This window comes from Netta rufina (genome assembly GCF_964035555.1).
Source record: "Netta rufina genome assembly, chromosome: 14".
NCBI classification, from domain to species: Eukaryota; Metazoa; Chordata; class Aves; order Anseriformes; family Anatidae; genus Netta; species Netta rufina.
In genome coordinates, this window is record NC_140137.1 from 16,241,850 (window position 1) to 16,256,238 (window position 14,389).

Below are 14,389 nucleotides of genomic sequence, written 5' to 3' on the forward strand. Positions count from 1 at the left end.
AAAGTTTCAGGGTGTTGCTCAGGCAGGCCTTAGTTCCATAGCCTGCCAGCAGAGCCACCAGAACTGGTGGCAGCTCTGGTGCCAAGACAGCCCTCGATGAAGCTGCAGTAGCTTAAGTTTTATTTCACTTCTTTAGCTAGTGCCTCTCAGCAGAGACAGCAGGAGAGTCACCAGATCAGGTCCTGAACTGACAGCTCGATGGATTGTATGACGGAGGCTTCAGTTCCTGCTAGGGTGCCAGCCTGCTGTGTGATGATGCAGGAGCAAAGTGCAAGTTTCACTCATGTCTACTCCAATGGTAGCAACTGTGGGAGGAGACAGGGCAGAGGGCTGATTCAGCCATTACTGTGCTAATTAGTTCGCTGCTTTTGAATACACCTGCAGCTGACGAGCAGTATTTGATTGTGCCTTTGTATCTGTAATGATCTCTTAGCCTTAAAATGAGTATCAGTGGCCAGCCAACCCTGTAATTGTGCATATATTTCTGTAAACCCAAGAGGATGCTTTTCCTCTGGACAAATTGATTATTCATAGTATGTTGGTGTAAAGTCGTATTAAAGGCGATTGAGGTCTTTCAAACTGACTTGTATTTTGTGTAACCGTACCTTTTTTCAGTGTAAGGCCTGGCAGGTGATAGAAAAACTGAAAATTCTGCTTGTGGATGTGCAGTATTGCAGGTAAAATGGGAAAAACAACTAGGAAGTTGAGGGAACAAGGGAGCCAGTGCATGGCTGCTGCCTTGTGCTACTGGGGTCAAGTAATCTCGTTCTGGGTCTCTTTTAAATGGCTCTCTGTTCCCCTGCCCACGATATAGATCCTCCACAGCGTGGTCAGTAGCTTGCTCTGCAAGACGTAAGTACATCTTTATAGTACTACAAATTTTGTAGGGCTCATACAAGTTTCAGGATACCTGGGAGGCTGGGCTTTGCATGTTACGCAGCAGCTGAGATGTACAGCTGAAGAACTGCATGCAGAGCATGTGGGGTGTTGAAGCTTAGTGATGACCCCAGGTGTTAACAGCATGCTCGGATGCTATTTGGACATAATTTATTCCTTCTGTTTTATTTCTTCCTGTGGCAAAGTCCCAACGAAGAACAAATACTAATGGCTACGTATGAGTAGACAGTTTCTGGCTTGAACATAATACCATGGCTGAGGCAATGTGTATAAATGGATTTAGGATTAAAAATGTTCTGAGAATTCAGATTGAAAGCAAACTGCCCTCTAGCGGTTCCAGCTATTAAGCCCCGGACCAGGTATGGGTTTTGTTGTTCATGTATTTGTTTTTTCCTGGAAGAATTATGCCTGCAGGGGGAAAACAAACCTGTTCTGGAAACAGTAGGTGCCTGGAATAAGATTTTTTTTGAGAAGCGTTATAATTGCCAGCAGGTGCACAGGTGCACATAAGTGGTCCAGGGAAGTCTGGGCTGAGGAGCCACATGCTGGACTGTACTTCGCAATTGAGGATTATATTGGGCCACGTAGCTGGAGATTGAATTATACAAAGTGGGCCCAAGAAGATGTCATCGCTCACTATCAGCTCTCATGGTTACGACAGCAGCTAGCTTATGTCTGTGTCTCAAAACACGAGGCAGCAGAATAAATGGCATTAAGGAATTTGTAGGGATTCCTATCCAGAATGCTCGTAAGGGTGGCGAGTGCTTCTCAGGGTTGAAGAACTTACCTGAAACTCACGGAGAAGACTGAAGTAACAATGATATACCTTTATTAACATTTCTGCATCTTTTATCCAGAAATATATAAAAAAAAGTGTCAGGGGAAGAATTGCTCTCTTTTGACTTTGAATTTCAACTGTATGAAGAATAAAGCCATCTCTGTTACCAGATGAGCTAAGCCATTTTACTCGTCTGTCATGCCTGAAAATTCCTTCATCTGTTGCATGCTTTTCATAATTCTGTTGAGTTTTGCATTAGCGTTGTTTAATTCCTCTTCCAACTCAGCTGTATATTCGAGGAGCCTAGGACACAAATACAGCAACAAATCCTTGAGTTGGGCTCCTCTTGAACTTGTATTTGTAACCTTCTTGTTTGCTTACTTGCATTGTGTCAGCTGCAAACAGTCTTAAGTCCCAAAATACCCCCACCGCAAGCGCAAGGCCTTACAGTCTTTGTCCACCCTCTCTGGGCGGCCATAAAGAGATGTCCTGGAAGAGCGGTAATATTTTAAATTCTCTTCCCACCTCATTCTTGACTAATGTTCTTACAAACTGTTCTACTGATTGTCCTTCTGTCTCCATCTTCTCTCTCTGAGGGCAGCTGTTGTCAGCCAGTATAAGAGCACTTAAAATAGCATCTTAAGATCACTGACTTTGTGTTGATCTTGTGTCTCTCAAGTTGCCACTCTGTGAGGGTTTTAGCTAATTGAAGTCAGGGCTGCTGCGACTGCCTAGGGATGGGAATAAGACTTCAAAGAACAGGCTCTCCCAAACACTTACTGCTGAAATTCTGCAGGGGAGACAGAGCTCTGAGAAGCGGCGCCTGGTTCAGTGTTGTCAGGTGGAATCCTGAGATGATGCTTTCTCCCTTTCCGTGACCTCAACTTCTATTCCACACCAGAGGGATTAAAAAAAAAAACATCAGAAAAAGCCAACACTGTTTACTTGGGTACCTGTTAGCATATCAGCATGTCACTTATGCAGGGAGGGAGCATGCATGAGCAGGAAAAGATGTATGCATTTGTGGGGAGAAAAATGTTCTCTCTCCATCTGAAAGTAATTTTCCTTCTGGCTCTTCGAAAAAGACAGGATGTAAGAATACACATCTTTTCAGAAGTGACAGACCACAAGCATTATTTGGAGCAGTGTTTACAGCTAGCTGTTGGACTTCCCCTTTCTTGGAGATTTTTTTTTTCCTTTTTAAGATGTTTTAGAAGTGCTTGGACTGGCTTTACCCCGGATATGGGTCTACCAAGGACTGTTGGAAAACTTTTTGTAAAGCAAGTGGAAGCTACAGTGATTTTTGCTGCAAATGCAGGCTATGACCTGACAAACTGCTCTAAAATATGTCTTTTTCTATACATCTGTTTTAGTTTAACATTTGGGCAAATGCCCAGCTCATAACTTCATAGCACTTTGCTAAGACACTGGCCTGGAACTACTGCCAGCTCTGCTCTTGTATTTCATGACCTTGTCTGAACAGAGCCCAAACAAGCTTTCATTTAAAGCTTGGGGCATAGCTAGCAATTTTTATGTATTTACAGCTCTAGCTTTTGTTATTCTTACCATGTTAAAAAGTTTTCTGTGGAGAAATAAGTAACAGTGGGGACAACTGTGACTCCTTTGGCATTAATTAGCTTTTGAAATATATCCAGTTTGTAAGAGTATAGGAAAAAATAAAGCCTACCTTTTCGTTACCACTGCTTCTTTTGGAAAGCTTGGAAATATCCTTTCTTTTAGTGGATGAAAATTCCTTTCTTCTCATTCACACAAATGAGAAGAGACAGAAGTCCTGTGAGAATAGGTCTGTTCTAGGTCCAGGGGGTAAATGCTGAAGTCTGGGTTGAGATCCTACCTTTCCAGGTTCTCCGCCTCTGGTTTCTTCAGTCTGAGCTTCACAAGGGTGTTATTGCAACTCTGAACACAGACAGAATGTTGAGCGTGTTAATTGCCTTATATTTAACCAGACAACTCCATGCAAGGACTTGAACACAAGGAACAAAACACATGTGTGGTGCCTTGGCAATCAAAGAGAAACCCCACCATCCTTACTGCTTGCTTGGTTCCCTTAGCTCAGGGAAACTTATCTGCTATATCTCAAGTTTGTCATGAAATCCTTGAAGGTAATATCCACCCAAATCTGATAAGGGTTTTGATTTTCCAGTATGTACAACTTAATCTTAACTTAGACCAGGATTAGTAGGGGAATAAGGTTGGGTGGAGGAAACTATCCTGTGCTGTTGCTGACGGGACTGGCTATATGAAAGGTTGTGCTTTGCAGAAGCGAAGTAATTTGCGTCCACAACGTGTGTAAAATCCTGCAGGAAAATTTCAAGAAGACAACGCTGCCAGCCTTCCTCTACAGAGTGACCAATGTCAGCCAGCCTGGAGAAACATGGCCTGAAGGGGTAGGTTTTTCATCCAGCGTGTATTTCAGTCTTACTGGTGATGCTGCATTTCCCAGTTAAAGGCTGGTTTCTAGGTGGAGGTACTGACTTGTCCCAGCAACAGAACTGTATGCAGCCCCTTCAGCAGGAAAGGAGGTCACAATTTCAAGTTGGACTGAAAAGTTGGGAAAGATATGTTTCCCTTTTGTGCTCCTTTCTGGCACATAAAAATGGCCTGAACTGTGGGATTTTAAAGGTACATATTTCTATTTGTCTTCCCAGTCTGTCTTAGCAGCTTATTTCAAAGTTTTCCATGCCTTTTAACGGACTGCATTTGACTGCCCTGACTTGAGAAGCGTCATAATTCCCTTTCCCTGCTCTTCTTCTCTCATCTAGTTACACCAGCACAGACAGGCCTCGTTGCTTGTCCATTAAGGTTTATATCCTCTACAAGTGCTTTTGGTGTGGGGCCCCTTTGCTTCAGTTATGCTTGGCAATATCCCTAAACCTGCATGCAGAGAAGATCTTTAGTTTCTCGGTTGGGAAGAACAGCAACAGTGAGCTCTGAAGAAAGTTGGTCTCATGAAATACCTTAAACCAGGCTGGTCTTAAATACTGTTTTTGAAAGGGTGAAGTAAAGGTAGGCTCTTTGCACCCTAATTTGTATGTTACTTGTATCAATAATAACCATTAAGAGCTCCTGTGGGTTTGATGGAAGGTTGTATCTGTCAATTATTTGCTGAAAGTACAATATCAACCATTGGGTATTCTTCAAGGGTTATGGCTCAGTTGTTTAAGGTTCTTTCCTACTGAGGTAGCATAGAATTCCCCCTCCAATATTTATTTAAATGAGGTAGTTACAGAAGCATTTACTTACCTGTCTGACGAGGTCTTTGATGTGGATTTCTTGACTGGGTATCCCTGCAAAATCTGCTTTGACTTCTGAATAGGTGTCGTTTATAATAGCCAAAAACATGTTCTGCACAGGAAGGAGGCAGTTAGGCATTTTTTCTGGAAACTGTGTTCATTATGCTGGTCTTGTTTTGGGGGCTGTTCAACGCTAAGCCATGGAACTAATGGGACTGGAGGAGCTTTGCTGGGTGGAGGCATGCTTCTAATGCATTTAAATTCTCTGAGAATCTTGGGGCTTTAGGGGCTATTTTGGGAGATTCCTCTCTTATTTCCTATGTTTAGTATCAGCTAAATGCCCCGGTTCCTTGGAAGTGACAGTTTTCTTTGTATTATATTGCACCTTTTTCAGATGACTTTACAATCAGAACTAACTAATGAAAGCACCGATCCAACTGATCGGTGAACTGAGAAAACTTGCAACTACAGCGTGCCACCAAAGTCCCTCTTTAACCTTCCCACTGGACAAGGCTGAAATCATGCAATTTTTAAGAGCTCTCAATGAAGTTTTCAGAAATGAAAATCTCAAGAAATTGATGGTGCAGTATAGTGAAAGGTGCCAACATCCTTGTTCCATCGTGCAAAAGCCCCTTTTGTGGCTCTTTGGAGGAAGGTAGAGCTGTGAAAGTCTTGCTAGCTGGGAACTTCTGCACAGGAGGTCAGACTTTCTGCCCAGGCGTAGTGATGGGCAGACAGAGGTGAGCCTGCTGTTAAAGGCCCCAGTGTCATCTTTGGGTGGAAAAGACTGCCTCAGAGTGCTACGCAACAGAACCTAGTGGTTCTTCCCTACTGCTTACACAAAAGAGAGTGTTTTTACTTACCAGCAATATGAAGAACACAAAGAATACAAATGAAATGAAGTAAATAGGTCCAAGGATCCTGTTTACTTCTATGATTAGGAAATTAAAATCTCCCAGCACGATACGGAACTGTGAAAAGCTGGGAGAAAAAATAAAACAAACAAACAAACAAAAAAAGAAAACATGAGACTGACGTTGACTGGCTTCTCTTAAAGTATTTTAAGCATTATTTAAACAAACAAACAAACAAAACCCAAGATCAATCAGATGTAATTGAAACTGATTTGCCATTACTGTAGTCGCTGCAATCTAAAAGGAAGCCAGCATTACACTGCAATGATAAATTGGGTATTTAGCATATACTTGAGAACTTCAAAGTCCAAATAATTTTAAAATGTCTTGTATGAGGAAATACTTCCATTTTGAACAAACCACTTGGTATTAAAATTTTTTAAAAAGATTTCCTTTCTGTTGTAGGATCCCTTATCTTCTGTTAGTATAGAAGGTAGTGGCATAGGCCCCTGTGACCCCCTATAGGGAATTTAATTCTTAGGTAAGACATTATTTATTTATTCCTTCGTACTGCAGCATCTTAGGACTGTTCTGCATTTGAGTGGATCCAGAATGAGATATTTTATGGCTTTAGAAGTGCCTTAATTATACACGAAAAAGCTGCTTTCAAACAATCCGGTACATTGAAGATACCCCTCTAAAGTTCTCTGAGGAATGTGGCTGTCAGCTGAAACAATGCACCCTGGATGACAGGTTAAGGTTGCTACAAGGTGCAAGGACCATCATAATCAGTTTCAGCTGGCACCTGGAATTGATCTGATGTCGTTGCTATGGTGAGTGGCTGAAAAAAAATTTGGGGAAGAAAGCCACAGAGCCAGTGCATGGGATTAAGGGACTCCCAGCTGTGCAGCTGGATGGTTTCTTGAAAGAGCTGTGATTCCAGTTTCTGAACATGCTCAGCTTGTGCTCTGAGCCCTTGGGTCTCTGAAGCATTTCTTAATGTGGTTTTCATGCTGGGGACTGTACCACATACCCAGTGGCACATCTGCTGGGTAATTTCAAGTCCCTGCTTTGAAAGAGGCAAAACAAGACAGTCTGTTGCCAGGCCTGCCAGCCTGCCTGCCCAGGGGCCTGCTTACAAACTGCAAATTTGTTTTGAGAGCTGTGGGGACAGTCTCCTGTCACTGTTGGGTGAACTGCTCCCAAGTTTCTCTTTATTACACTTCTCTGACCCATGTAGTGTATTTGTTGTCTCTTTAGGACATATGATGTCTTTGGGAAGCAGCTTGTAGGGCTAACAAAATAGGTTTTACTCAACAAAATAGACTTAAGAGTTGGAGACCTGTACTCTTAAAAGTTCCGCTTAGCAGAAACTGTTTGTACCTGCACTAGCTGAGGATTTTGCATTAAAAAGTTCAGAAAATTGCATACATGCAGTTTGGAATAGTAGAAAAGTCTTCAACTTGCGGACCGAAGACCAGATAGCTGAACTGTGCGTAGGCGAAGAAAATGATGAAGAACATGACAGCAAATCCACAGATGTTACTGGCACAGCGAGATAAAGTGGAGGATAGCTGTGTCATAGTCTTGTTAAAGCTTACAAATTTAAATATCTGCAAGAGAACAGACCATATTTTACTGGGGGGGGAGTAGTGTCAGAATGTATCGCATCTTCTAACAGAACTTCTGGAATGTTATCTGTAATCCTAATTTATAGGTTAAGTTTTACTTGGAAATAAATTGCATACCAGATGTTAATGGATGCATCTACACAGAATATGAAGGATTGAGTGTGTTTCTGGAGAAAAGGAATATTCTGCAGGGCGTACATGCTAATGTACGTGCACGGCCAGGTCTTTGATGGGTGCTGGCAGGAGTAGTCAGCTCTGGCAGAAGCGGAGCCCTGGGCAAGGAGACTTGAAGGCACGCCACCCTCCCGCACCTGAGGATTCCCTGCTGAGCTGAGTTGGTAAGGAGCTCTACTACTCTGTGCCTGAACAAGGCCTGAACACGGGTCTTGTCCAATGGCAGCTGTTAATTGCAAGCACAATCGTGCTACCAAACTGACAGTAATGAGTTTGTTGGGAGGATAACGCGGGGCAATGTGCAGCTGGAGTACAGAAAGGATGTCGTGAGGGAGACTCCACACAGCCAGTTAACAGCCAGGGCTCCCAACAGCTGCTTCATGCAGCCTTGGCCTGGGAGGTGGAGGAAGGCCAAAAGCCTGTTATTTTCAAATGACAAAACCCAGAAAGCCCCGTGGAGTACGTTAAAGAACTTGAATTGTATGGAGCATGAGTGTAAGGCGTGATCTCTTCTGCCAGACGTGACCACCTCCCCTTCCTGTTCTGCAGCCACGTTGTGCTGGCTGCTTTACAAATAAATACCTTTGGAGAGGTGGCCTGTAAGCAGACTGAGATCAGGCAAAGTTTTGGGAAGTTTCAGCCAGTCCCTGGGAACGCTGAGGCCAACCAAACTAAAGTCACTGATGTGTCCTGGACACAGGTGAAAAGATGGCCTCAGTCATGGCCACCGGGGTTTGGTATCGTAGGGGCACTGGATGCAACGATACAGGATTGGTTTGGTCCCAGAGCACCTGGTTAGGAATAAAAGTAGCCTGTAACCTTGGGGAGGTTTGCTACTCTGGAGACCAGCAAATCCACTTGCAAATAAAAATGAAATTAAAGGTGTCCTGGCCAAAAAGCATTTCTGAATCAATTTCAGATACGTTTTTGTTCCATAGACAGTTCTAAAACAGCTACTGTTTTCATAGTTTCTAGCTATGAAAACTATGAATAGCTTCACCTGTTACAGCCATGCCATTTGTATAGGTCAGGCTGTGACCTGGATAATACTGAGTCTAGGAAAAGACTGAGCTTAAGGAGGCTGTTTGGCTATGGTTGTGTCCCAGCTGCTCCAGTGGAGACAGCTGCCTATGTGCAAAATTTTTTTTAGATGGGCTTGGAATCTGTGTGACCCATGTTTATGAGAATGAGATAATTTTAAACACTTCTGGAATCTTATAAACAAAATTCCCCATTCTAGCCCCACCTTTGCAGTTCATTTGGAACAAGGTAAAAATGAATGTTTATAATAAGCTTCGAAACACTACGATTCTCGAGTACAAGAAAGGGAGTAAGAGCCAATACCTTCATAAAAGCAAAGAAGACACAGATGGCAATCATGTTGTCATAAAGGATTTGCCAGAAAGCAAGGAAATAGAAGTCTGGATAAACATTCTCATCAGAGAGCAGCTTTTCCATTAGCAGGGACACTGCCATGGTGCGGTAGATATTGAAGCCAATGGCAAGGATGGATACCTGAAGGAAAGCAGAAGACAGTGAAACTGAAGTCCATCTACCCCCTTCTCTTCAGACTTATTTTGCACAGTTAAGACTGCGTTGATTTCAGCAGGCCCTTGATGAGATTTGAAGAAGTTTTTAGATGTTGGGTCATGAACTGTACATACGAGACCTTACTGGCCAATTTATTTGTACTTGTACTGTGGCAATGGTGGATTTGTTCTATATAACATACTGCATACATTCTCATTTTACTGTGCTAACAGTTGTGTGCTAGTGCTTCCCAGCTGTGCCAACATTACAGCTAAAACAAACAAGGTGGATAAAGAGTGGAAGGGACATGGAGCCACAGCACCTTGACGGTAAGGTTAGGAAAGAGCTGAGGTGTGCTGAGCCACGATGGGGCTCTTCGGTGAGTGACTCTAACCAGGAACAGGGTCGAGCTGTTTTGGCTCGATGGGTGTCTACCCAGTGCCAACCTACGCTGGCAAGCACAGAAGAATCAAGGAGCAGCTCACCACTACCAGCAGCAAATCCAGCCAGTTCCAGACACTTTTGAAATACTCCATTTTCAGTTTTTTTATTTCTATCAATTCTTGGATTATGAATGTAATGATAAAGAGGCAGAAGGCGATTTCACAAGAAGCCAAGAAGTAATCATAAAACGTGACGTATCTGAGGAGCTTCACAGAGTAGATACGCGAGGAGGGGATAACACCTCCAGTGGCAGGGAACTCTACCACCAACCTGGAAAAAATTGGGGACTGGTGTTAGTTACTATTACCCTTAAATTATCTCAGTTACCTTTAAATTGTCTCAGCCCTTACTAGTCTAACATTAATTGTTATTTCAGTAATAATACGTAACTGGGACTGTAGTTGGGCTGAACATTTGTGCAAAAAATGAGAACTGGATGACTCCTGCATCTGCAAGATCTTCTTTTAAAGATGATGCTCACTTCCCCATGAAAACAGTATTACAAGGAAGTGAAGGGTGCGGATGACAGATCTATTAAACAAACATCCAAACTCTGCAGTTTGGTTAAGTCTTAAAAGAAACTGTGTCTCAGAAGGGCATATATTCACCCCACCCTGAGTGTCTTCCCTCCAGTAGCTGACAACAGTACGAGTAATCTAGATTTTGACTTTGCAAAAGCCTATGGAATCTATTCCTACTGACAGTATCAACCAGCTGTACAGACACCAACCATTTAAAAAACTGGAAATGAAGGAACTAGGTCTGTTCCCTGCTCTAACTGAATTTCTGCATTTTTTTTTTATTTTTTATTTTTTAATGAATTACTACGGTCTTGCCAGCTACTGCCTGAGAAACATGACTGTGTATGCCTGAGGCAAACAGCCTTTCCTTGTGTCTTTCAGGAAGCATCATGCCTTAGTAAATTGGATTTGACACATAGTAAAGGTAAGAACTCACCTGATTATACAGAAAAGGTTTACGTTAGCATTATATGTTGAGAAGTCAATAAATACAACCCTGGTTCCTCTAGTGAGCCAACCATTCTTCCTGAGAAATTCCAACTTCTCTCTGCTCTTCTCTTTTGATTTCGGCAAGGTGAATGTATATCCTCCACTGCTGTAAAAGCCTACCTCTCCCCAGTACCATGGGGATAAAGAAGCGGCAAAAGAATATTTCCATCTATGAGGAACAGGAAAAGAAAGCAGCTAGCCTATGAAAACTATGAAAGTAAGCTTTCACTTTTTATTTTATACTTGTTAGTTCTTGTGTTCCACTGCATCCGCAATTGACCATTTAAGTTAGACCTTTAAATAATACTTTTATTTACAAGTAAGCATGAGACTTATGACTTTAAAATATTCCCGTTTCTTTACCTACCAAGTACATTCACAAAAAAAGCAAGTGCTTATGATGCTGGATTTCACCCAATGTGGGCTAGACAGTTTAATTACATCAAAACCTTCATAGGTAAAAAGAATGTCTCTGGTTTTTGTACTTCATTGTTACTGTGGCATGTTCATATATTCTCCCATTGGGTTAAATCAATGCTAAATGAAATGTGTGAAACAGGCCTTTTGGCTCTGTTTCCACAACACTTTAGCATGATTCTAATTTATAAACATGTGATTTAAATCAAGGCTTCATATAAGTGAGCATTTCTCTGGAGATATTAATGGCAATAGAACCATTAACGTACTTCTGCTGAACTGGGCTCACCATTTCCAGTTCTTCCTGTCTCTCCGCTATAAATTTCCCATGCCAAATTTCTGTCTATAGTATTGGCATAAAAACAAATCTATGGTTTATCTCACTGTAAACAAGGGAAAAACTCAACTCACTGCATGCACAATTGTAAGTTACTGAAGAATAATGGTATTAAGGATTTAGTAAGATTTTCAAAAACACTTTTGTGCTTGCTGTCTGGTTCCAACTGAAAGTATTTCAGATCTGAAAATCTCTTATAAATATATATCCAAAAGATGCCACAAGAAAATCTGAAGTAGGATGACTTACTCAGATCCGTTCTTTAGACCAAAGTCAGACTTGTCTTCTGATCTATAACGGTACTTGGGGTAACAGTCTTTTGTGAAATTCTGGACGTATGCGTAGGTGGAACAGGTGTTATTGCGTACTTTCAGCTGGCGAACCTGGGCTACTCCTAACATTAAATTCTCATAGTAAATATGGCTTCTGTTTTCCTGGAGGTCTGATGTCAAGTTGCCATACCATTTGTCCCAACTGAGTCCATCCAAGAGGGGTCCCTCTACAAACTATATATACAAGCAAGGTTAAAGATTCAAAAGATTTATATATCACTATTACCCTGCTTTTTAAAAGACAAATCTTTACACGGTTCCCAGGTTACTTATGGGTATGGAATTGAAGATAGAATTCTACAGGGAATAGAATGGATTCATATGAAAAAGATGTAAATATCTCAATTGAGTGAGGCAGTGTATAGGTGAACATTGTATTCTATCAGAGATATGTAATGGGTTTGCTCAGGGCAAAACTACGACATACAGTTGTTTGGAGTATCATTAAACGAGTTTTAAACAAGTTTAAACACAAAAATATTGCATGTTGTTTTAACATAATCTTGCTCTCTGAAGATCTGTTTTGAAATATGCATTTCTGAGTAGGCTTTTCATCATCTGAACCTAAAGAAAGTATTTATTTTTGAAGCTCTTTGAAAACTTCTGTATGTTACTTAGATGCAGATAAAGTGCACTGAACTTGAGAAAAACATTATCCAGAGGGCAAAACATGCCCCCACGGTTTGGAACATGCATTACAACTGCTGTTTAGTACATCAGCATACAATTGTATAGCAAGGGCTCACTGTTTTATGGACTAACAATAACAGACACAATGATAAGAGGGAGTACAATTATTCCCAATGAATTGTGATAGCCAGGCATTTCCGTTTTTAAGGAAGGGTAGGATGAAAAACTTTCCCTTTGGATGTCACCTGGGCAGTGATGGCAATGTTGGGAGGTCCTTCATCTAGTAGTGAAAACAGAGATACCTGTTTTGCAACGATTACCACAATAAGATGTGATGTAATAGCAAACTAGGTGAACCAAGGCAGCATGTTCTCCTGGTGACTCCAGTGAAAATCACACTAAGTACAGTTTAACTTTTTTTAAACAGCTGAAAATCAGAAAAACTGTAAACCCCAAATCTTTTTGTTGAAACTAACAATCAGTGTGATGCTGCAGTTAACCTATTGTTTTCCTTAACCATCTATTCAGACTGTCTATCAGAGGTACAAATATTACAGTTTGTACTCCGAATTTCTACATTTTAAGAAGTTATTTATCTTGCTTCAGCTGAAGCTGCAACATCTAGCACAGGGAATTTGGATGGGCCAGGAGCCTCTATTGCTCTGTATTAACACTAGGAGCTTCTTTACCTGGTTGCTGTATATAAGAAAATATTTGCACAGAAAGCCTTACTTTCCAGAAATCAGCCACATTCCTAATACTGTTGAAATCAATCCCTTCATCTTCAGCAGAAGCCTGTTCCAGAAAGAGACGTGACATCACTTCGTTCAAGTGAAACATGTTGGTGCTCACCATCCCAAATGTCACTAGGAAGAAAGGGCAAAACGGGGATGCTCACGGATGAAAATAAGAGGTTGACCTCAGCTTCTAAGCACGCTGCCCCCTCTTCAATCATCAGCACCAGTCATGCTGTTAGGAAAACACACTCGGGGCGATTTTGACTGAAATAACGCTTCTGGCTGGCAGACAGGTGGATTTAAGGATTAAATGACTCCTCTCTCCTTGCCTGCTCTTGCATACTGGAGGAGGGACGGCTCCTCAAGTGCAAGGCTTCAAATTAATTGCTCCTAACCAGGCATAGTCCCCCCTTCACCTGCTGCCTTACCTAGACACAGCGTGAAAAGGAAAATGATGTAGACAACCAGCTCCCGCAGCGTCGTTTTCAGCTCTAGTTCTCTGCTGTAGCTCATCCGGGGTTTTGTGACACCTAACGTGGGGAGGGGGGGGGGAAGGGGAAAAAAAGGGCGAGGGCAGAAGCTGAGCTTTAAACCCCAGAGGCTGCAGCCGCCGGTAGCAGCCCCGCTGCCGCCTCACGCACCGCCGCCGCTCAGCTTCTGCTCCGCCGCCGCCGCCTCCATGGCGGCCGGGCCGCACCGGGGCCGGTGCCGGGGCTCGCTCCGCTCGTTGGAACCGCAACGGGCGGCGGCTCCCGCTGAGCCCCGCTTGTCCCAGCGGCGGGGCTGCCTGAGGGCTGAGCGCCCGGCCGCCTCCTCGGTTTTCCTTTCTGCCCCTCAGCAGCGGGCTGCGGCCATGGCGACGGGCGCTGAGCGGTGGTTGCGGGCTGGGGGTGGTGGTGTCGGGCTGTGGCACCGCGCCCTGCCCTCAGCGCTGAGGGGTTTTTGCCTCCGGGAGAAGCCCACACGGGTGTAATAAATCGGTGTTGGCTGAGGTCAGAGCCGCAAAGAGCGTGGTTACAGCAGCTACTGCTGCTTTGGCAGCCCAGCTGGAGGAGCAGAGTGGTGGTGGGAGCCGGGCAGCTGAGGGGTGTGGGGTTATGGAGCAGCACAGCAGTGGGGTGAGAAGCCGAGACCTCATTTTGTCCTTACGGTGCTCTGAGGGGAGCTGGCTAGCTGCAGGGGTACTGTGCACCACAACAGATCGGGTTCAGGCTGGATTTGTCTTCACCCATCTGCCTTTAGAGATCAGGGCTGAAAAAGCTTCAGGTTAGGTTGCTGGAATTTGGCAAAATCAGTTTTTTTTTTTTTTTTTTTTAGCAAAATGGCTGCGAATAACAGCATAGAAATTGAGTTAGTCAAATCAC

At 43.0% G+C, this 14,389-nt stretch overlaps 1 protein-coding gene across 2 annotated transcripts; it reads right to left on the reverse strand.

Annotated features, from left to right (window-relative positions):
* Positions 1-29: 29 nt before the first annotated feature.
* Positions 30-13,901, reverse strand: PKD2L2 (polycystin 2 like 2, transient receptor potential cation channel). 2 transcript variants are annotated; one of them, XM_084295357.1, is made up of 14 exons: positions 13,667-13,901; positions 13,454-13,555; positions 13,021-13,154; positions 11,576-11,832; positions 10,520-10,741; positions 9,604-9,832; positions 8,933-9,103; positions 7,215-7,396; positions 5,793-5,910; positions 4,940-5,041; positions 3,531-3,592; positions 3,363-3,432; positions 2,456-2,562; positions 30-1,978 (listed from the first exon to the last, which is right to left on the reverse strand). In XM_084295357.1, exons 1-14 carry the CDS (start codon positions 13,704-13,706, stop codon positions 1,861-1,863), a joined length of 1,914 nt encoding a protein of 637 aa, XP_084151483.1. In that variant the 5' UTR covers positions 13,707-13,901; the 3' UTR covers positions 30-1,860. The 2 variants fall into 2 exon arrangements, with proteins under 2 accessions (XP_084151483.1, XP_084151484.1); XM_084295358.1 differs by lacking the exons at positions 13,021-13,154; positions 13,667-13,901 and having other exon boundaries at positions 13,454-13,563.
* Positions 13,902-14,389: the final 488 nt, after the last annotated feature.

What these genes read in the sequence shown, in the direction of transcription:
- PKD2L2 (XM_084295357.1), bottom strand. Translation starts at nt 13,706, where the DNA reads ATGGAGGCGGCGGCGGCGGAGCAGAAGCTGAGCGGCGGCG. An exon ending in GGTCTAAAGAACGGATCTGA is followed by an intron (nt 10,742 to 11,575) that starts GTAAGTCATCCT and finishes TGTTCCTCATAG; the next exon opens with ATGGAAATATTCTTTTGCCG. An exon ending in GAGGCGGAGAACCTGGAAAG is followed by an intron (nt 3,433 to 3,530) that starts GTAGGATCTCAA and finishes GTGAATGAGAAG; the next exon opens with AAAGGAATTTTCATCCACTA.